The sequence below is a fragment of the Macrobrachium nipponense genome, chromosome 31 (assembly GCF_015104395.2).
Source record: "Macrobrachium nipponense isolate FS-2020 chromosome 31, ASM1510439v2, whole genome shotgun sequence".
NCBI lineage: Eukaryota > Metazoa > Arthropoda > Malacostraca > Decapoda > Palaemonidae > Macrobrachium > Macrobrachium nipponense.
In genome coordinates this window covers 18,321,271-18,345,535 of record NC_061093.1, presented here as the reverse complement: position 1 = coordinate 18,345,535, position 24,265 = coordinate 18,321,271, and the positions used below count along the sequence as shown (strand labels likewise).

At 43.2% G+C, this 24,265-nt stretch overlaps 1 protein-coding gene across 4 annotated transcripts in view; it reads right to left on the bottom strand.

Moving 5' to 3' along the window:
* LOC135206661 (zinc finger protein 436-like) overlaps positions 1-24,265 on the bottom strand; it is a 105,144-nt gene that overhangs the window by 48,406 nt on the left and 32,473 nt on the right. For 3 of the 4 annotated variants that reach the window (XM_064238030.1, XM_064238029.1, XM_064238031.1), the window contains exons 6-7: positions 21,262-21,373; positions 20,497-20,633 (exon numbers count right to left, since the gene is read on the bottom strand). In XM_064238030.1, coding sequence (XP_064094100.1) covers positions 20,497-20,633; positions 21,262-21,373 — 249 coding nt within the window. Of the gene's footprint in view, positions 1-11,212; positions 11,306-20,496; positions 20,634-21,261; positions 21,374-24,265 lie in introns of all 4 variants that reach the window. The other variant, XM_064238032.1, reaches the window with a different exon arrangement.

Here is a 24,265-nt window from a genome sequence, read left to right as displayed (position 1 = left end):
ATGATGTTGAGTAGACCTGACGTAGGTTGAGGCATGTTGGTTGAAGTAGGTGAAAGGAGACCTGGATCAATACTACAACTACTAAGCAGTATCAGGGGAAACTATGTTTTCCCGCTGCTACTGCTGAAAACTTTAAAGATTCCAAGGACTTTAAATAATGCCGTTTAAAGACTGTCGGGGATTTCCATCCAGTATACTTTCTAAGATCCTCAAAGTTCATATGTTGGAAATAATTAATTGAGGTGGCTACTCCCCTGATATCATGTGCTTTTGGGAATGACTCAGGGTTGGCTTGTTTAATGAAGTAAAGGATTTGTTGTCTAATGCCTTTAACTGATAAAGTACCACCTTTTTCTCTCATGAGAGAGCACCCGAGGATCTAGAAGAAGTACGAGATAGAAAGGCTCTAAGAGTTTGATACTGGGCAGAGAGAAGGATCCTGTGGAAGTGGGATAACCTTCCAAGGAGCCCACCTTGCAAGAGGATCTTCATTTTTGGCTAAAAAGCTACGATCCGGAGCCAGTAGGACTTCTCCTGATGGGAGGAATTCCACATGACCCGCATCCCTGGATAGAGCCGACAGTTCTGAAATTCTAGCTCCTGAGGCTAGGCTTAATAAGAATAATGTCTCCTCAGGAGCATTATGAATGTACAAGATGAGTTTGTCAGTATCTGAAGCTAGTTTGAGGACATCATTTAAGAACCATGAAACTGTAGTAGGCCTCTGAGAAGGTCTAAGTCTAGCACAGGCTTTAGGGATAGATGTGAAATAAGAATCAGTCAAATCTATCTGAAAACCTACCTGAAAGATTTTCTTTCAAAAGCCGACTTATGAGTGGTAATCGTGCTAGCTGCTAAACCTTTTTTCAAATAAGGATCTGAAAAAAGGATATAGCCAAATTAACTGTCATGGTTTGTAGTGTTCGATTCTCTCAAGAAAGATGCTAATTTTTTAACAGCTGAGTCATATTGTCTAATGGTTGCTCTCTCTTATCTGATTCTAGGAAGAGAATATTCTGTGGATCAATGTCAGCATCTTTATTAGCCGCAACTTCATGAAGTCCATAAAGTTAGGGTCTGGAGAGTTCCTGAGGAAGCGAACACAGTCCTCATTTGTACTGATTGTGATAGTTTGGGATTGGGGATCCGTTGAGGTCGGAGACCCAATTCCAAAAGAAGAGGATACCAGTTGCTCTTGGGCCAGTCCGGTGCAATCAGAGCTACTAACCCTTTGAAAGACCTTAGTTTGTCTAGGACTTTCAAGAGAAGATTCACTGGAGGAAAAACATAAATTCTCCTCCACTGATTCCAATCCAACGACAGGGCGTCCGTGGCATAAGCCAGAGGGTCCAGGTTGGGGGCCACATAGCAAGGGAGCTTGTGGTTCGCTTGTGAGGCGAAGAGATCCACTTGGAGACCTGGGACTCTCCGGTCTTACCCACTGGAATGACCCGACGTCAGAGACCACTCTGATTCCAGAGGAACTGACCGGACAGGGCGTCTGCTATCACATTTCTTACTCCTGCCAGGTGAGTGGCAAGACAGATGCCATTTGTGTTTGCTTGCTAATGCAAAGATGGCTATCATGACATGTTTCACATGCTTGGATTTGGACCCTCCTCTGTTGATGCAATGAACTACCACTGCACTGTCCAAAACTAGCCTTAGATGAGACTTCTTCGGGGGAAGCAGTCTCTTCAGAGTAAGAAATACTGCCATTGCTTCCAACACGTTTATGTGGAGCTGGCGAAATTGAACTGACCAAGTCCCCTGAACCTGTTTGAACTGAGAGTATCCCCCCCCACCCGGACAGGGATGCATCCGTGTGAATGGTTAACACTGGGAGGGGATATTGAAGGGGTACTTTCTTGGCTAAGTTCTTACTTTTGACCAAGGCCGTAGTTGGTTGCGGAGGATCTGTGGGATTACTGACAACTGTCTCGATATTTGAGTTTGCTTTTGACCGCCAAATTCGATTTATATCTTTCAGCCTTGCTTTCAGAAGGATATCTGTTACCGAAGCAAACTGAAGAGACCCTAGGGATTCTCTCCTGGTTTCTTCTTGACGTATGTTTGCATTTGAGAAATTGCCTGACAGATTTTGCTATTTCCTTCCGTTTGACCACTGGAATTGATAGATTGTGGAGGACAAATCCCATTGGATTCCTAGCCACTGAAAACGAGATTCCGGAATAAGTCTGGATTTCGTTTTGTTTATCTGGAACCCCAGATGTTCCAGAAAGTGAACTACCTTTTTGGTAGCTTTGAGACATTCCTCGACTGTTGGTGCCCAGATCAACCAATCGTCGAGGTATGCCGCTACCATGATTCCCCTGAGCTCTCAATTGTTGTACACACTTCTGCTATCTTTGTGAATACCCTGGGGCTACATTCAGACCGAAGGGCATCACTTTGAATAGAATGTCTGATTTCCTAGCCTGAATCCTAGGAATGGGCGGAAGTGCCTGGCTATAGGGATATGATAGTATGCGTCTGTAAGATCGATGGAGCATGTGACGGCTCCACGCGGAAGTAAGGTCCTTACTTGCGAGAGGGTAAGCATCTTGAACTTGTCGCAGCGAATGAAAGAGTTTAGCTTTGACAAGTCTAAGATTACCCTTCTTTTTGTTGAGCCTTTCTTGGCACGCTGATAAGCGACCTTGAAATTTTAGATGTTTGACTCTCGCAATAGCTCCTTTCTGAAGGAGTTCTTCCGCGTAATCTATCAATTCCTTTGACGGTATCTGATGAAATGATTTGATTGGAGGAGGATCTTGGATCCAGCTCCAGCCTAATCCTTTGGACACTATGCTCTGTGCCCAACTGCTGAACCCCCACCTCCTGTGGCGGAAGAGGAACAGCCTCCCTCCTACCTGGGGAGCCTCATTGCTGATGGGCGGGTTGGCCACCACGCCCTCCTCTGAACTGCTTACTCCTTGTGCCCCTTCCTGCGCCACGGTGACGAAAGTAACCTCTCGCCCTACCCCTCGGTTGAGAGTAGCCTTGAGCCTCATAAGCAGGATTAAAGGCAGGCGAGATAGCGTAGGAAGTCGAAGGTTGCGATTGCTGGGGCACCAGGAGGAAAGGCTGGGTTTGCTTAGATGTAGCAGGTTGTCCCTGTTGGGTAACTGGGACTGCCTGCACAAACTGCTGCTGATGCTGGAGTTTTTTATATGGCTGGAACCTCTTACCAGCTTTCCTTGGTTTCTTGCCGGCAGTGGGAACGGATTCCTGTTTCCTCTTAGAGGAAATACCACCTAGCTCTAAGGCTCTGGTTGAGTCTAGCAGCTTCGTGGTGGACTTCGTTCACTGCGGACTCTGGGAAGAGATCCGCTCCCCACATGCTCGCAGCCAAGAGTCTATTAGGCTCGTGCCTGATAGTGCACTCTTGAAGAACATGTTTGCGACAGTTCCTCCTGGCTTGGAAGAAGTCAAAGGCGTCTAACAGAACCGTCTGAAACTGCGATTTCGCCAGGATCTTGAACAGCGGTTCGTTAGCGTATGAAAGAGCAGCCATTTCCGTAACGATAAGAGAAGTTAAGGGACCTGCCAAAACCTAGTTCGCGCATCGAACTCTGCCTGGTATAGGGAATCCGGTAGCCTAGGTAACTTCTCACCGAACTGGTCCATAGCGCAGTCCGGCTTGAGTTTACCCAGCGTGAAAGTAGCTGGCAGGTTTTCCCATAACTCTCCGAAGGCGGGGAAGAGTGGAGAAGTAGACTCCGATCTCCCTCAACTGTGGAACGGGCTCATCCTTGAGGACTGCCTGAAGAGCCTTCTCCCACCAATTTCGTGGCGAACGGAAGATGAGACCTCCTCTTCCGTCGCGAAAATAGTGAAGGGGCTCTTATAGGCCTGGAGTCTAGTGTTAGTACACTCCAGTCCTCGAGGCAGTGAACCCATTCCGTTGGGCGTGATCTCTACTGTAGAGGACTGACTCCTTCGAGATCTTGTCCTCTCTCGTAAGAGCCGTTGGCGTCAGCCTAGCACCCTAGCCATACCCGATGAAAAGGCTGTGACAGACCCGGAGGTGAGGATAGAACTCGAAGTTCCTCAATCCTTCGAGTGCCAAACTCCAGGGATCGAAATCATCCCGTCCTTAAAAGGAGCGTAGGCCGCTACTCTCCATGGTATTGTCCATAAAGAGAAAGCTGGCAAGGGGAGTCGTAAGGCGGAAGTTGGAGAATCCCCGTGCTAGAAGCAGGGAGACCACTGGGGGAGGAGCCTGGGATAGCCCAGCTACCCGATCCTCATTCTCTCTCATTCTATTAGAGAGTTCCTGGACCGTCTGTCCAGTTTGAGACAGACTGCTCGACAATTGCGCGAACATCTGCTCAAAACGTGTTCCCCAAGCTGAAATTTGGGAACCTACCATCACTCCTACTGCTCCATCATTCCTGGTGAGACGGAGGAGAGGGAACGCAGGAGCTGGTGCTTGCCACCCCTGCCGGCATAGCCGGAGAGGGGGCGGCGGAGGCGGGGGAAGGCAGCGACTCGGAGGAAGCGCGAGCCTTCTCCTTCGAAGCCTTGCTTCTGGAGCTCTTCGACTGGGAAGAGCTCGGCTTAGCCTTCACCGCGTCGGCGTATGAAGTCGATGACTTCCTGGCCGAAGAAGACGAAGACGACTTCCTAGAAGTCGTCTTAGACAAGGTCTTCGGTTCTCTCTTTCCCTTCTCCTTAGGAGGTACAGAGAGAGCGGGAGTGCGGCTAGGGATCTCGGATCCCGGAAAGCCTTGGAAAGAGGCGGAAGAAGAAGGGACAGGAGAAGATCCAGGAGCGCCCAAGGAAAGACCTTGGGCGCCCGACGAACCTACCTCAACCAACAAATCCTCACTTACTACCGCCATCGGCTCGAGATTCAGGTCCAGGGCGGCGACGTCCGGAACTGACTCCTGGGAGGCTACGACCCCAAACGAATGCTGGAGTTCTTGTTGGATGGCGGCTATCACGGGGGCGGCGGACAAGGGGTCGACGTAGCCCGTCGACTTGCCCGCAGGGAAGATCTGGATGGCCAGCTTCCTATCCAATATGTAGGGCTGGCCCTTGGCGGCGTTCTTTACAAAGCCGCCCACACAGCTTTCAGGGTGGCGAGGGCGACTTCCCTCACAACCGCTAGCCTGAAAGTAAAGGTTGGATTAGCTACCAATTGCGGACCGGGGTTAACAAACTTACGAACTATAGGTTGTTAGTAAATTCATAAGTAACACCTCATAATGGAACTTACCCCATCCCGCCAGCTGAGCGACCAGGTCGTAGCATATAGCGCAGGCCTCGGGTGCCAGAACGATCGACTCGTTGTACGAAGTGGCACACGGGGGCGTGAGACCTGCACTCGTCATGTCCACAGGGGTCATACAGCGTCGCATTACAGGCGAGGACCTGGCAGTTGGTAGCCTGTAAGTGAAAACGTACATGAGTACAGAGTAAACACTTACAGCCTAACATATGCTCCGCTGGTGCCGGAGCGATAAAGTTAGATAAAACCAGAGCCCCGCCAAAATACATGTGGTACCAGGTTGGAAGATATGCTATGGCTCCGTGCCAATGGCGGAGGCCCAAGAATCAACCAACTAGGAGTTGATGGTAATGGAAACCACGACGGATGGCAATGGCGGGGATGGTTGATAAAAATGAATAATAATACACAATTCATTGTCTTATAATAGGGATATATCCTTAAAGTAGCAAAATAACAACATTAAAACAACTTCTCTCCACCCGTCTACTAAGAAGTGAGTAGGTAAGGGTAAGCTCCCTTCCGGTAGCGGGGGAGGAGATATAAGGATATAGAGGCAAGCATTCGACCATCCATAGTACCCACCCTGCCCGCTAGCGGAGCCAATATCCTATAACCAAAGGGGCCCCGGCTGCGACGGAAGGCTCCTTACGTATCGTAAGGGAGGTGGCTGAGTAATGGGGAGGGGGGGAGGGTGGAGGTCCCGGCGAAACACGGCGGGAGCGAGGAAAGGGGGGAGGGATGGCCTACTCCTCCCCACCTCACCAACTACCCGTATGGAGACCCGGTACCTCAAAGTGGTCGCCCTATACCCCTGCTGGCGGAACCCCCCGGTCACCTCCGAGGAGTGTGAGAGAAGGCGATGAGGTTGTAATGACAACCAAGGGTCCCCCAGCTCCTCCCTACATCAGAGGGGGAGGGAAGGGGGGGGCAGGGTAAGGTGCTATAATACACGTGACCGCAAGTGGCCTAGGCTGCGAGCAACACAAACCGTGGTAGGGCCACGTGAACCAAGCTGTACCACATGTGGACAAGCACCTAGGCTAGCCTAACACCCTAACTAAAATCATACATCGAAAGGGGGTGGGGGAAGAGACACTTTTAGTAAAAGAGAAAGAAGCCCAGGAGGAGGCAGACTGTTCCGAGAAACAGAAGCCTACTCGGAGCCAGCGATAGCCGGTGTAGAGCAAGAGCCGGGATGCTGGGCCGAAAATAATAAAAATAGCCCTAAATACCAAGCTAAGAGAATGGTAGGAGGGCTGACTAGCTAAAAAAACTCGATGTAAACAATGAATGAATGTGAAAAAAGTAAGCCCATAAGCATAAAAAGTCCCAGTATGGAGGACCTGGGAATTTTTTTTTACGAGGCGGCATGGCCGCCACGAGACAACCGAGGAACCGTATTGACCTATAAAAAGGAAAATACTGGTACCCGGAAGATAAAATTACAGTAAAATGTTACTTATGAGTTACTTAACTTAGCCGTGGCGATAGCAGAGCGTTCCATGATTCCAAAACGGATAATCCCAAGAAAAAACACGAGCACAAGAAAATGGCGACTTGTCGCTGGTGCTAAAAATTAAGGATGACCGCTAGGGGCGCTGCTGTCTGTGGCGTCCTCTAGTAGTAGTAGTAGAGGCTGCATCGCCCGTTGGTATCGGCTCTCTCTTGGGGGGATTCTGATAGGGAAGTTCTAATTGGTGTTTGTCTCGTGGTAGTGTTCCACACTCGCCCCTATATCATACCGACACTTCTTTTTAAGAGTGAGCGAGTCAGTTTTACTGACATTTTCTTAATTTTTGTTTTTCTCTGGTAATTTTAGGCTATTTTACCTAGAAAGATGATGTTAAGGATTACTTTCATAGGCCGACACGAGCTGAGCCCAGAAAGTATACTGGATGGAAATCTCCGACAGTCTTTAAACGTCATTCATCTAAAGTCCTTGGAATCTTTAAAATTTGTTTTCTGCAGTTAGCAGCGGGAAACATTGTTTCCCCTGATACTGTGTAGTAGTCGTAGTATAGATCCAGGTCTCCTCTCTACCTACCTCATCCAACATGCCTCACCCTATCGCCATGCTACTCGGATATCCTAGCCTTAGCCGCTGAGATCTTATTAGTGGATTGTCCCTTATTTTTTTGCTAGGGACCTCCACACTATGTACTGATAATGTACTTCAGTGTACCTACCCTTATTTTTATGCTAGGGTAGGACACAATGTGTTTGTATATTTTGTAAATAAGTTATCTAAGTAAATCTATTTTGTTAATTACACTGCATTTTTGCACTTTACTATGTTTACTGTAATTTTAAGTACTTTACATTACTAACTTTCTTTTATGTCATTGTTTAAAATAAGTTAGCCTTAAGTACTTAGTTATATGCTGTAATAACTGATTTACTTATATTATATCCCTCATTTTACAACTGTTTTTCATTTGTCCTTTTTTCCCATCTTTGTCTGTTTCTCTGGTACCCTTTCATAGGCCGACACGAGCTGAGCCCAGAAAGGGATTTTGACGAAGGAAAAATCTATTTCTGGGTGATTGGCTCGTGTCGCCCTATGAAACCCACCCTGTATTGATTGCCCCCACCCTGCAGACAGAGGTTTTCTTAGATTAAGGATGACCGCTAGGGGCGCTGCTGTCCGTGGCGTCCCCTAGTAGTAGTAGTAGCGGCCGCATCGCCCGTTAGTATCAGCTCTCTCTTGTGGGGATTCTGATCGGAAGGTCTAATTGGTGAATGTCTCGTGGTAGTGTTCTCACTCGAACCCCTATTCTCATACCGACACTTCTTTTAAAGAGTGAGCGAGTCAGTTTTACTGACATTTTCTTAATTTTGTTTTTCTCTGGTAATTTTAGATTAATTTTGCCTAGAAAGAATGATATTAAGGATCCTTTCATAGGGCGACACGAGCCTATCACCCAGAAATAGATTTTTCCTTCGTCAAAATCCCTTTATTATTATTATTATTATTATTATCATATGAAAATATTAATAAACATATTATGCATACATGTACTATAAAAATCTCTCATCTCAGTGAGAGAGAGAGAGAGAGAGAGAGAGAGAGAGAGAGAGAGAGAGAGAGAGAGAGAGAGAGAGAGAGACCTGGAGTTCGAAAGAACTAAAATCTTACTAATTCACTGTAGTATTTTCTTTATTGAAGTGATTGCTCTTTACATTAATATTAATATTTGAAAATTAGTAAATCATTTATCATACAAAATGCATACATCTCTGTCAGAGAGAGAGAATTATTAGTTACTATGTGATATCAGTTAATCTTATTAAACTTACTAATACAGTATTGATCATATATTAATATTTTAAAATTAATTAATCATTTTTGTATCATATAAATGTATTTAGGCATGAAAATAACATCAAAATACACTAATTAGTGATTATTTATCGTCGGAAAATCCCGCGAATAGGCGAATTCACCGCAAATAATGGGTAGATATGGTCCAGAGAAAAATCCGCAAATCAGTGAGTCCACGAATCCGGAGAACGCGAATACGGGGGCCCACTGTAAAATGTCTATACCTATATATTATATATTATTAAGCCTATGCATGCTAACACCTCAAACTAGGTGTTGAGGACGACAGAATGCGCCTATGGAGCGAGCATTAACGCTTACCAAAACGATTCTTATGTGAACGCTTTAACAGTCCTAGGTGATTGCTTTAATGGTCCTTTGGCGAAAGCTTTAAACGAGATTAAGACCATGAAAAGGGCAAAGTAGGTGTTGGAGGGCACAGAATCCCATAATCCTGAGAACCGACCCGGTTCCCTGGCAGTGGACACTACTAACTGTCGCAGGGCAGTCCTAGGCACAGGCTACGTACAGACGAGGGCACCAACACCTTACTTCTAACACGGAACGCGAAAAAGAGTGCACATTACGGAGGGATTCGGAACATTCCCGTCACAAACTCAGTTTAACTGGTATTAGAACTAAAAATAGGTTAATGTTCTAACTTCTTGTTACGCTTTTCCTGAACCGAATGGGGAGCAGAAGGCGGAGCTACAAAGGAAGTCAATACTAGCCTACTAAAATGCCTAGTCTGAGTAGGGATAGCCTGACAGGTTTAAGTCCTGACCTAACTAATTGCTTTCGCAATCTATTAGTTTCCAGTCTTTACTATATCTGACATATTCAGGCATAAATTTCTCAGAGCAATTCCCTACATTCTTCACATCTAGTAGTTCCAAGATCACTCTCTGTACCCTTGCCAGTATATTTAACAAAGATTTTAGTCATTTTTATTCTATAAAGTATATATTTTTAAATATAAATTTCTATATATTTTAATTTTTTATTGGTTTTATCTATCATCATTATTTTTTACCTTCATATGTGAACACTATTGTCATTCATTTGTTCATAATTTATCATAGTAATGTATGGTATTTCATTTTCATTAAGGTGCTGCATAATCCTGATGAGTTCTGGCACCTGGTCCTCAAGAACTAAATTTCATAATTAATCAATCAATCAATAAGTTATCTCTTCTTTATGTATTTCCTTTTACCTCCTCTTGCTCCTCCCTAATGAACACCATATTCTTGAGAAGTTTAAATTTCAAGTCAAGGCTTGTTCCATAAAAATAGGCTTCATCTTCTGAATAATAATAATGTACCAGAATTGGATTGAAATCAGAATATAAAATTTAGGCCTATGGCTAAGCACCGGGACTTATGAGGCTACTCAGCAACAAAAGGGAAATTATGAGTAAAAAGGTTTTAGAAGTGTAAAAGGAGGAAAACCTCAAAGTTGCACTATGAAACAGGTGTTGGAAGAGGGTGGAATGTACGATGGTAGAAAGATAATTTGAACAAAGATATAGTAAAAGGAATAAAAGGGAATGCAGTTAGGGGCTGAAGGGATGCTGCAAGGAACTTTAAGTAATGCCTACCATGCAACACACGAGGTGCACTGATGGCACTATCCCCTATGGGACATATCATCTATCCAACCTATTCTAGATCTTCCTCTCTTCCTCCTTCCAAAACCTCTAACTTATGCACTACTTTCCTAAATCTTTGGTTAGTCATACTTCTCATACAATCAGACCATCTTGAAACACTAAACCATCCTTCCATCCACTAAATAATGTTTTTACCACTTGTCCGAAGTATCTCCAAATTTCTCAAATCATCTACTACAATGATTTTACAAATTTTCCCAAGTAATTCCAAATTTCTCAAACTTTCAACACCTCTTATGGCACATTTACTACAAAAACAGTTCGTCTCAACTGCCTCAATCTTTTTTCTTTCTCCTTCCATTTAACATTAACATGTCACATGATTAGCAGGAAATATTGTCTTAAATAGATGTAGGCAATAACCCCCTCCTTTGGGGTCTGAACAGAGCCAAATCCTAAAGCAGCAGGTCAGTGATTATTTCATGAATTTATTAACCTACAGAGCCATAAGACAAGAGCAACCAGATAATTAATTGCTTATGCATAGAATTATAGCAAGTACCACTGCAACTCAAACTATAGTTTTAAACCTGCCATGCCCCACCAGCAGTGAGTGGATGTATTAAATTGTCCCAATTGATCAAAGGAAAATACTGCAATGCAAAAACACAATAAGATACAAATTGTCTTTGCCACAGACATATGACTTTGGCTAAAGCCTGATAGGGTTAATAACTATTTTTCATTGTTCCATATAAATTTATGAACACATTTTAAAATGATAACAAGAAGGTACATAAGACTGAAAACACTAAATTTCATTGAAGACAAAAACTATGGTAGAACACACTAAAGGAAAGGAGAAATGTTTTCCAACAATTGATGAGAAAAGGAAAAGGACTAGTATGTTACACGACTGAGCGATTGTTACCAGCAGTTTACGGCTATTACTTTTGATACTAAAGAACTGGGTTTGAAAAGTGTCAATGAAATATATAAATGGCCAAGCTTTAAGTAAAATAATCTTGTTTTAACTCACCTTCCTCTACTATCAGGAAAGTCACTGATTCTGAAGATTGTACAAGATATAAGTTACGTTAACAGAGACCCTCATAAACCGTAATATCAAGATCTGAAATGAAGCAGAATGCTATCATTAAAACTCAATTTAGACTTAGTTGTCAGTAAAGTATATTTCTAAATGAGATCTTCTATCAATTGACTCTCAGCATAAGCGTTACAACTGATAAAAGTGAACAGATCCAATTGAGATAGTGGAATGGCTAATGTTGCTGATGAAAAGTGAAGAAAAGTTGCAGAAAATAAAGAAAGATTATGAAAGTGCTTGCAAGAGGATAAAGCTGAAAGTTGAGAGCAAGACTAAGGTTGTAATAGTAAACAGGAACCTAGATAGTGCAATGAATCTCAGAGTAGAAGATGGAAGGTACGACAATTGATTCACATAGGTATGTGGGTGTACCTGTCAAAAAGAATCATGAATGTAGGAGGGGTGTTTTTAGTTGAAATATGTTAGGAGATTGTTTGTACTTGATGATAAATAGTAATAGTTTGGTTGCTCTTGGCTTTCAAACTTCTCCCTTTAGGATGGTAGGGTGAGGTGGGTGAATACCGACCGAGGGGAACACAGACCGAATGCACTGGTATGAAAACTATTTCAAATTTCGTGCCGAAACTCACCACCAACAAAGCAACCATCTCAGTGAACAACATGAAAGCAACAGGTTTACGCCATCATGATATCTGTGTTTATCAGGTAAGAAAATTGATTTTTTGGATGTCTGTTGTAATTTTTCATGCTTCTCATATAGTATGTCACGTCCGTGAATATAGTAAGATTGTTTCTAGTTAAGTTTCATCACTATATTTAGCCATATTGACATGTTATCAAGTGAAATGAAGTGTGCCCTTTCGAAGTGGCTGCCATGGCATTGTCGTGAAAAAAAAAACATGGTGAGGGGGACTACCGACCGTAAACATGCTGGGAAACATCAACCCCCAACACAGAAGCGTGAAATTATGAATATTTTGAAATATTTTTAAAGTTTTTAATATTTTGAAATGTTGAATATTTTCTAAATATGACAAAAATTGGAACAGTGTTTTTTGTGCAAAGTTGAAGGTGATATTAAGTGAATTGTGATGCAATCTCAGCGTCATTAAGTTAAAAATGATATTGTTAAGATACAATAAAGTTTTATACATACTTACCTGGCAGATATATACTTAGCTATAGACTCCGTCGGGACGACGGAGTCTATAGCTAAGTATATATAGCTAAGTATATATTCTGTTTTCGTCCCGAGAAATTCAAAACTCGCGGCACACGCACCGGTAGGTCATGGTGATCTACCATTCCCGCCGCTGGGTGGCGGAATCCCAACCATTCCCGTTTTCTGAGCCAGATTTTCTCTTACACCTGTCTCCTGAGGGGAGGCTGGGTGGGCCCTTAATCGTATATATCTGCCAGGTAAGTATGTATAAAACTTTATTGTATCTTAACAAATCATTTTATACATGCGACTTACCAGGCAGATATATACTTAGCGATTGACACCCTTGGTGGAGGGCAAGAGACAGCTATATATATAAACAAAATTCTAATAACGGGAAACAACAATTGTTGTAGGATATCATCCTTGGTTCTTACCTGTTTGGGCTGAAGACTTCATGATTACTGTCATTTAGTCTGCCTGCCTCAAGAGCTTCAGTGAGTAAAACCACCTATGACCGAACAGCCCTTCTGGATCATGTCAATGGGGGCTAGCCCGCTTACGCGACAGAAACCTGCATGGATCGTACCAATGGGGGCTTCACCCCCCGCTTACATGCAGAAGCCTGACCTGTATCTTATCAATGGGGGCTAGCCCTCTTACATGACAGAGCTTTAGGCTTTACATAATGCACAACGAGGAGACCAAAGTTAATCCCGACCACCTGACCTCTCTAACCCTGTTAAACCTAAGAACTGAAAAGGGTTCTTCCTATACCCTCTTTCAGTCAACCATAAAAACCAAACACCATAATGTTTAAAATTACTTAACCTAACTAATTAGGATTAACCTCAGCTCCTCCTCCCAGCACTAAATCCGCGGACACATATGCTCCCAGTGAAAAGCACTTCTCATAAGTAACTCTCACATCCTTTAGATAGTGAGAGGCGAACACTGAGTTACACTTCCAATACGTGGATTCAATTAGATTCTGAAGGGACCACGTTTTATGAAAAGCCATTGAGGTTGCTATGGCCCTCACTTCGTGTGCTTTTACCCTGAGGAGTTTAAATTGTTCTTCACCACATTTAAGATGCGCTTCCTTAATAATGTCTTTAATGAAAAACGTAAGGGCGTTTTTTGATATTGGTCTTGTAGGATCCTTGACCGAAGACACCAAAGACTTTCCTGCGTACCTCCCAAAAGAGACTTTCTTTGTAGATAAAATTTTAGCGCTCTTACTGGACAAAGGGTCTTTTCCTTTTCTTCCCCCGTAAGAGAAGAGAGTGCCTTCACTTCGAAGCTTCTAGGCCACGGTTTTGATGGGTTTTCGTTCTTGGCCAAGAAGAGAGGCTTAAAAGAGCAAATTGCAGCCTCCTTCTTAAACCCCACTCTGCCTTCTAACGCTTGAAGTTCACTCACCCTTTTTGCCGTGGCTAAGGCGAACAGGAATAGAGACTTCCTTGTCAAATCTCTAAAAGAAGAATTATTGGAAGGTACGAATCTTTCAGACATCAGATAATGCAGCACTATATCCAAGTTCCAACTGGGATTTTTATTATTCTGACTTTTTGAGGTCTCGAAAGACCTACATAAGGTCATGTAGATCTTATTGTCTGACACATCCAGACCCCTATGCCTAAACACCGAGGCCAGCATACTTCTATACCCTTGATCGTAGATACAGCTAGGCCACACTTTCTTCTAAGGTAAAGAAGAAAATTTGCAATGTCGGTTATAGAGGTACTGGAAGAGGATAGCTCATGCGTCCTGCACCATCTTCTAAACACTTCCCACTTCGACTGGTACACCCGTAATGTGGATGGTCTCCTGGCTCTTGCGATTGCTTTTGAAGCTTCGCGAGAAAACCCCCTCGCTCTAACGAGTCCTTCGATAGTCTGAAGGCAGTCAGACTTAGAGCGGGGAGGTTTTTGTGATACCTGTCGAAGTGGGGTTGTTTGAGAAGATCGCTCCTTAGAGGGAGCGATCTGGGAAGTATCCACTATCCACTCCAGCAACTCTGTCACCCAATCTAGGGCTGGCCAAAAGGGAGCGATCAAAGTTAATCTCGTTCCCTCTGAGGAGGCAAACTTTCTTATTACTTCCCCTCCCTCCAGTTTGAAGGGGGAAAAGCGTACCCGGTCTATTCCCTTCCAGTCCATGAGGAGCCCGTCTATCGCTATTGCTCTTGGATCCGCGATGGGGGAGCAATAATTCTCCAACCTCTTGTTCCAGTTGGTTTGCGAACAAGTCTACGTTCGGCCTTCCCCATAACCCCCATAACTGATCGCACACTTGAGGGTGGAGAGTCCATTCAGTGGGGAGTACTTGGTCCTCTTCTGCTTAGCAGATCCGCTCGAACATTTCTCTCTCCCTGAATAAATCTCGTTAGAGAGAGATCTGCTTCTCTTGCGCCCAAAGCAACAACTCCTCGCTGTCTCGTAAAGGGAGAAATGAATGAGTTCCCCCTTGCTTCCTGATATATGCTAGGGCTGTCGTGTTGTCTGAATTGACCTGAATGATCGATCCTAATATCTGTTCTTGAAAGTGCAAGAGAGCTAGGTGAATGGCTTTCAGTTCCTTTTTGTTTATGTGCCAGGACACCAGAGCTCCTTCCCAGGTTCCCGACACTTCTTGCGAATCCAACGTTGCTCCCCACCCTACGTCCGATGCGTCTGCAAACAACGCTCGGAGAGGGCTCTTTATGTGCAATGATATTCCTTGACCGAGTTTCTTCGGGTCTAACCACCACCGAAGATCTTGTTTGACCTTGTCCGTTATCCTGAATGACTCTTCGAGCTCCTGGGAACTTTGATCCCAGTTCTCCTTCAGATAATACTGAAGGGGTCTTAGGTGCAGTCTCCCTAGGGAAACGAACTGCTCCAACGAGGAAATGGTTCCCAGCAAACTCATCCACTCCCTCGCGGAACAATGTTCTTTCCCTAGAAATCCGACACCTTTGTAAGGCAGCGTTCTATTCTCTCTGTTGACGGAGACGCTAGAAAAACCCCGAGAATTCCATCCGAATCCCCAGATAAACTATGTTCTGCTGGGGATCCAGCTGGGACTTCTCGAGGTTGACTAGGAGTCCCAATGACTGCGTCATCTTTAATGTTATCGAAAGGTCCTCCAGAACACTGTTGCTTCGACTTTGCTCGTATTAGCCAGTCGTCCAAATACATCGAGATTCTGATCCCCTCTAATGTAACCAATGAGCCATTCCTTAGGATACCCGTGAAGACTTGCGGGGCCGTCGAAAAGTCCGAAGCAAAGCGCTCGAAATTGAAACACTCTTCCCTGTGACATGAATCTTAGGTATTTCCTTGATGCCGGATGAATTGGCACATGGAAATATGCATCTTGAAGGTCCAGGGATACCATCCAGTCCCCTGGACGAAGGAGCAGAAAGTACAGAGGAAGAGGTCTCCATCGAGAACTTCTTCTTGATCACAAAGACGTTCAACGCACTTACGTCCAGAACCGGCCTCCACCCGCCCGAGGCTTTTGGTACCAGGAATAGACGGTTGTAGAAACCTGGTGAATGGAGATCTTGAACCGGTTCTATTGCCCTTTTCTGCAACATAAGTTCTACTGCTTGCAGGAGAGCTTGACTCTTGACAGGATCGTTGTATCTCGCTGTTAACTCCCTTGGAGTTCTTGTTAAGGGAGGATATTCCCTGAAGGGGATGAGGTATCCTCTCTCGAGGATCGAGAGGTCCAGCTGTCCGACCCCCCCTCTCTTCGCCCAGACTCTGGCAAATTTCGACAGTCTGGCGCCTACCGCTATCTGGAGGACTTCTTCTTCATTTGCCTTCCCTGCAGGTCTCCTGGAAGGTCTTCCTCTGGTATCCGGTTCTTCTACCTCTAAAAGGGGTTCTTGAGGAGGAAGAGGCTCCTCGAAAGGGCTGCTGAAGAGGTGTTTTATCCTTCTTTTGAAAAGGAACCGCAGGCTTGAACCTCTTTGCTGACTGTGTCAGTAAATCCTGTGTGGCTTTTCCAGCTAATGATTTTGCTACATCCCTCACCGTGTCCTGTGGGAAAAGGTGGTTCGAAAGCGGCGAATATAGCAAGGCCGACCTCTGTAGAGGAGATACTGACTTGGACAGGAAAGACCCATACACTGCTCTCTTTTTCAAAAACTCCCGATCCAAAAAAGAGCAGCCACTTCCACCGAACCGTCCATACACCGCTCTGTCCGCAGACACGATAACACACTCGATAATTCTTCCATTGTGACAAATTCGGGATCTTGGGCTCTCTTCGCAAGGGCTCCCAAAGCCCAGTCCATAAAATTAAATACCTCGAGCGTCCTAAAGAGTCCCTTTAGTAGATGGTCAGTTCACACATCCCCCAAGTAGCTTTTGCTGATAGTAAAGCGCGCCTCCTTGAAGAATCTACTAAGGAAGCGTAATCTGCGTCTGCCGATGAAGGCAGTCCTAAGCCCATAGGTTTTCCTGGGTATCGTACCATCTTCCAGGTTTATTTACCCGTCAACTTTGAAGGAGGGCATGAAAAAACAGTCTTGCCCGCCTCTCTTTTATTCTTAAAGAAGCCATTCTCCAAATCCTTTGAACGCTTTTTTTTCATACTAAGGGCTGGACGCATTTTTACAAATGAGGATGCCTTTGGAGACTTCGTGCTCGATAGCAAAGATCCTGGAGAGCGGATCCGCTGGTTGAAGCTTATCTCCGAACTCCTGCAACAACAACAAGGACAATCTCTTATAATCAGAGACTACTACAATCCACCAAGGTAATTCTTCACTCCGAGACTTCTTCTAAGTCTCCGGCTGACCGGGGATCCTTTCGGAGAAGAGCGGTTTTGTTCTTAGTTGTCGAGGGACTTCTGTCAAACAAACGAAGAAGAACGTCGTCCGAGTGACCAAATCCTTGCTACCTACAAGGGCGCAATCGAGTTCTTACAAACACACGAGATCTTCTCTCAGGCACCTGTTTTCCTACCATGGTGAAGGGCTTCTACTCTCCGAAGAACTCATAAAGTGCGAATGGGGTCTTACTCTGACCTAAGCTCGTACAAGGCGCCTGGCGCCTACTCGACTCCTGACGCCTGCTCGACTCCTGGCGTCTGCTAGACTCCCTGGCGCCTACCCGACTCCTGACGCCTGCTCGACTCCTGAAGCCTGCTTGATTCCCTGGCGCCTGCTTGACTCCTGGCGCTTGTCGTGACTCCTTGTAGGCTCTTGACGCCTCTCACAAGACTCCTGGCGTCTGTAAGGCTCTATACGCCTGTAATATTCTTGGCGCCTACTAGGCTCTGTCAACTCTATGTTTCTCACAAGCTCCTGCTTCTTAGGCTCTTGACCCGCCGATCCTGATCCTCAGAAGAGGAGTCCGACTCCTGACTTCTCCTAAGAGACGTAGCTGGACCGCTTGCTCTGCGAGCGGCTAACCGCTGGGAACTTTCTTCCTATAGATAGGAGAGGATCGTTTAAAAGTTTAAAGAGAACGAGAGAGTCTCTCCGGAGACGAGCGCCTGCTAGTGTGAGAAACTTCTCTCCTACCAGGAGAAGACAATTTTGATCTCTTCACTGGAAGGGAGGAGTCTTTCCTTCGAGACGAATCCTTATGTAGAGCGCCTACCAAGGAGGATATTTGCTCCTGTAGATTAAGCAGGAAAGCTTTGTCGGATCTTGAGGCGCTGGAGACGGTCTTCTCGCCCTCTTACTATCGAAGGAAAATCCTCTGGAAATCGCTCTGGGCTTGAATCAAAACACGTCTCCTTTCGGCGCTACCCACGATCTCTTCAGAGGACGAGACTTCGAAGCAGAGCTCCATCCACGCCTGGACGAGGAGGAGTCCGACGCAGAAAAACACTCTTCCAGGATGCCTTTTCTACGGCTATCCAAGGCAGCCTGGGTCGTACTTCAGGGTCTGCCGAAGGGACGCCTGATCGTGGGGATGCTCCACATACTCCCTGCGGCTTTTGACATTCCTCCTCCCCTGGTCCTGGGAGTTTGGAAGCGGTCTAGGCCTAGGAGCAATGCGGAAGCCGATCAGACGCCCCCTCCACTGCACTGGGGTCACTGTATTCACTGACACTCTTACCTTGTGTTTCCATGGCTTTAAAGCTGCTCCTGAAGCTCCCTGATCGAGGATCTCATTTTTTTCCATTTCTGAAAATGAACCCTTAGATTCAACACAGGGAGAAGGGGCTGAGGTTATGGGAGAAACACATCTGGTTTGTTAATTTCTGATTCAGGCTCAAAAGAACAAGATCTACTCGAGCTTCTAGCTGACGCTTTCCTAGCTCTATCCTTCTCTCTTTTCTTAATATAAGAAGCTAAATCCTTCCATCCTTGCTCCGAAAGCCCTTCACATTTCAGTACAAGTTCTATCAACCGCACATTCAGAAACCTCTCACTTTACTACAAAGCGTATGAGGATCTACCTCTGCTTTAAACAACCTAGTTCTGCATTCTTCCCTTGCACAAACCCTAAACTTAGGAGTTACTTTAACTTCAGCCATCTTAATAGAAAAAACCAAATCCAAATCCTAATCCAGTCCAAAATAAGCGTATGCCAATCCCGAGAATAAAACAAGAGTACTTCACCAAATGAGTCCAACCAATTCTCGGCAAATGAGCAGAATTCCAATCAGGAGAGACCAAACAACAGTTGTTGCCGGCCTCAGCGACAGAGAAAATCTGGCTCAGAAAACGGGAATGGTTGGGATTCCGCCACCCAGCGGCGGGAATGGTAGATCACCTGACCTACCGGTAGCGTGTGCCGCGAGTTTTGAATTCTGTCGGGACGACGGAGTCTATAGCTAAGTATATATCTGCCTGGTAAGTCGCATGTATAAAAACAGGAAATTTTTATTGGGTGGGTTCAACTCTACCTATTCATATGTCTAATGTCATTAAGTATTTCTGATCTAGCCTACTGCCTTCTTGGAAGATTGATTATCATTGTCATTATGCTAAAAACAGGAAATTTGGTTTTTGGAGGGTTCCCCCATCCCCTGGTTGATGTTTTCCTGCGTTTTTGGAGCGCCAACGATTTCCCGAAAGTTTTTAAAGTGTAAAATATGACACTCCCTTTGTTAAGGATTCATGAGTGGCCATATTGTGCAGTTTGTTTTGGGCACAGTGTGCACTCTCTCAGGTACAAAATGGATTTTTTAGTTAATTTTTTCTACTAATAGATCAGTATTCACCCACCACACCCTACCCATAACTGGATAGCATACCTTATGTGTGAGCTATAATTATTGTCATTTTTATTCAGATGACAGTCAGTGGGCCTAACTAGAGCCCTGTATAAAGTTAGTATTGGCTGGTGGCAAACTGATCTTCAGTGCCTTCCATTTTTAGGCTTTCTATACATCATCTACATACTGACTAGTGTTTAAGGCACTAGTGATAATGGCTCTCAACTCTCCTAGATCTTTCTCTTGATAGCAACTCTATCTTTTTGCCAGGTAGTTCACCCCTACTTTTCTTTGGCTCTATCTAAATTGAATGACATCTGCCACTTGACTAACCATTCATTTCTCCACCTCTTAAAGAAAATGGTTTAATGCTGTACAGTATTATCATCATTATTGATACCCATCTTTGTGCCATAAGCAAACTATCTCATTTGGCTATCCAGCCCCAAATCCAGGTCTTTTATGCAGATAGTGAAAAACAAGATACAAAGCACTAAACCCTGAGGGGCATCACCAATGATTTTTGGTCAAAGAACGTCCCACTGATGACAACTCTGTTCTGTTACTTAGTTATCATCTATACAATCTCTAGCTTCCTTTATGATACCAAACTCCTTACTTTTACCATTAATCTTTCATACGGTACCTTGTTAAATGCTTTCTGGAAATCCAGAAAGAGTATTAAATTTCTGTACAATTCTATTTTATATATTATAAACTAAAGAAGTTGATCAGGTTGCAGAAATCTAAAAAGCTTATTATACATGATCTTCCATAAAGAAATCCAAAAGAGAGAGAGAGAGAGAGAGAGAGAGAGAGAGAGACGAGAGACGATGAGAGAGAGAGAGGAGAGAGAGAGAGAGAGAGAGAGAGAGAGAGAGGAGAATTTACATAAAACTTTCCAAGTCTTTGCAAAACTTACCATCTGGTGATTCTATTTTAATATTTGTTATCACCTCTGAATTCAGATTTTCTGTATCTTCTGTTATAGCTGAATCAGACTGGTTATTTATCCTGGGAAGATTTTCTGACGGGGAAGAAACTGTAGGCATGGCTAACCTGTTAAGAACACCAATTAATCCATGAATAACTGACAAATGAATAATTTACATATTAACAATTTAATGCCTAACTTTAACCAAGATAATACAAAACACAGATTACTTCAAAAAAGAATTTTATACTACAATCCCTTTACAGAAAAATAATCCAAAGGAAAAATTACAGGCAAGTTTTCCTTCACTTGAAAAGTTACAAGCTCATATTTCAGTCAAAAGAGTGATCTTGAAATAACCATAACTGGCAGGGATTTTCTAACTTGTAATCTATTGCTTTGTCCACTTCAACCAATTATTCAATAGAACTATGAGGGCTTGTGATTCCCATGAATATGCATTTTATAAATACATTTTGTTCTCTTAAATAATAATATACAGTATGATGACCACAAATGCCTAACCTCTTATACAGAATAAAAAAATACCCTGTCCTTTATATAAATTAAAAGGGTCACAAACAACCAATTTCACAAATTTATAGGTTCACAAACATGCAACCATATTTATGAATAAATAAAACATCTCTTCATATATATGGATATGATACCCTTCCTTGAATGCAGATTGGCTGAGCAACACATATACCATTGTATAACACTTATCTTGTATTCAACATATGGTAGATTTACCTTTCATATTCCTTGACTGAACTACGCAACGCTTTGTGCACTTTTTTGTGTGTCTCACGGTGAGCTTTCAACTGGCGTAACTGCTTAAATTCTTTCCCGCACACATCACATACTGGCAAAAAAATAAGTATTATTAAATTTGTGCTACTGCACGATGACACAAGACTCTCTCTAAACTTAAGATATTTACATTAGCAAACTATGTGTCAATTCATAACTACATGAACAAAATTGCTTAGCATTTCTGTGTAACTATGATGCATTCAGTTTTATAGACACTGGATATATGTATAAAGTACTATATACATAGCATTTCTGACTTTACAAAGCTTAATTAAGTATTCTGCTTATTAAATTGCTGTTCTGATTAAACTACAAACATTTTGAGTGAGGCTGTAATACTTCAAGAAATACATTCTGCAAGACATTACATTTTAAACTCTCTTCTTACCACATTGTGTGATATAGTCAATGCACAAAGTTTATGTATATACATACATACATACATATATATATTATATATATATATATATATATATATTATACTATATATACACGTATATATATAAGCGAATACCACAGGAAAATAACAGTCAGAAATCCAAGCGCTTTCGTCTTTACTCAGACATCGTCAAGGAGTTAATGAAGTACAATTGGAGATAAAGGTCTCAGGTACAAAACAAGATCAAGAATACCAGATGGTTAATTGTCTAAAGGGTAAAAATTAAAAGAGATAATCCAGGATTATCGGATATCACACGGTCACAAACCTAACCGAAACTACAAAGTATCTTTACAGTCCAAAACATGTAAAAACTGAATATATTAATTTTGTTGCTTATTATTTATCTATAACTTTTTTCATAATGAAGCATCAAGTTTAAATAAACCAAGACTTAAATTTAGAACATTTCTATTATTTGACTTGATGAAACAAGATTCAATGATATTCCTTTTAACTGTGTCATTACATGAAATTAAGGCTCTTGCTTGACTCCAGTTAATAGGATGGTCTAAATCTCTCATATGTATGAATAATGCATTCGATATTTGCCCAGTTCTCACAGAATATTGATGCTGCTTGAGACGTTGTGAAAGAGATTTACCGGTCTGTCCGTAATAGACTTTATCACACTTTTTGCAAAGAATTTCATATATGCAGCCAGGAAGATCTTTAGGAGAATTTTTTTTATTATTAAACTCTTGACATTAATATTACTGAAAATAACATTTATGTTAAATAGCTTTAAAATTCTAGGAATATCTAAAAAACCTTTCATCAAAGGGTAATTTTAGAATGTTATGCTTACTAAATTCAAGTTTTGTCATTAGTTGAATAAAATGTTTTTCTAGCTCTTTTCCATGCCACATCTATAAAAGTCCTTGGGTATTTAAGTTTCAATGCAATATCATAATACAGACACGTAAAGCCCTTAAGAACATCCCAAAAAAAATGATATTGTTATGATACAATAAAGTTTGTTCATACTTACCTGGCAGATATATATATAGCTGTATTTTCTGAAGTCCGACAGAATTTAAAAAACTTCGACACACGCAGTGGTCAGCCAGGTGGTTAGTACCCATTCCCGCCGCTGGGAGGCGGGTATCAGGAACCATTCCCATTTTCTATTCATAATTTTTATTTCCACTGTCCCCTGAGGGGAGGTGGGTGGGTACTTGATTATATATATCTGCCAGGTAAGTATGAACAAAACTTATTGTATCATAACAATATCATTTTGTTCATGAAACTTACCTGTCAGAATATATATATAGCTGAATCCCACCTTTGGAGGTGGGAAGGGACAGAATAGAAAGGATTTTGGGAAACAAATGCATGCAGATGATTTACATCTTGGTTCCACCTGTTAGCATAGCTGACTTCGTGATTACTGTCACCCAAGTCTGCTTCTCTTTACTAGAGTTGCCAGCGAGGTAGAGACCTATAAAGCTGGTGCACTCCAGATGATCTGTCAACGGGGGCGTGACCACAATGTGACTAGACCATATTGACCATACCATGAGGGCTAAGAAGTACAATAAATATATATATATAAATATATATATCACCACCTGACCAACCTAGCCAAAGTTAAGGTGTGTTAACTAAGGCTTAAGAGTTAAGAAGTCGCCGTTGTCGGCGACTCCACAACTAAATTAAGAGCTCTTCCTAACCATTTTCTACAGGATAGGATGAGTGGTACTTCTTGCCCCCAAGATTGTGTCTGCAGACACGTATATGGCCCTAGCGAGCCCAGCAGATCTCATATGCCATCTTCACATCTCGCAGGGAGTGTGAAGTGAACACAGAGTTGCTTCGCTAAAACATGGTACTCAGGATGTTGCTGAGTGCCATGCTCTGTTGAAAATGCTTCCGAGGCCGCGCCCTCACCTCGTGAGCATTCAGATAAAAAGATTTCAAATCTTTGTGCAAAACACAATGAAGGAGCATTTTTGAAAGAAACTCCTTAACACTAAAGCCAGGGTGTTCTTCGATATGGGCAAGTCTGGTCTTTTTCGGAACACTGCAGATTGCCCGAATGACTTCGACTTTGAGTTTTATGTAGATAAAACTTGAGAGACCCGACAGGGCACAGGACTCTCTCTGGCTCCTGCCCACTAACTTGTGCCATCCTTGCTTCCAAGCTCCTGGCCCAAGGACAAAACGGGTTTCCATTCTTAGGCCACAACGGAAGGCTTAGAGAGCACACCGCCTTGTGTTCTCTAAAGCCAAAACTTGTGACGATGGCTTAAAATCTCACTAACCCTCTTTGTCGTATCTAGGGTGGTTAGAAGAAGGCCTTCCTGATCACATGCAAGAAGTTAACAGGAAGGAGAGGTTCGAATGCTTTGACATCAAGAACTTCACACTACGTCTAAGTTCCATATTGAAAGCTTCGATCTGGACATGCACAGTCAGTCCGTCTGTACTAAAGTCAGGTGACCGACCAGTTGACCAGTCAGACGAATCAAGGACAGCAAGGCTGTACCCTGAAGACTA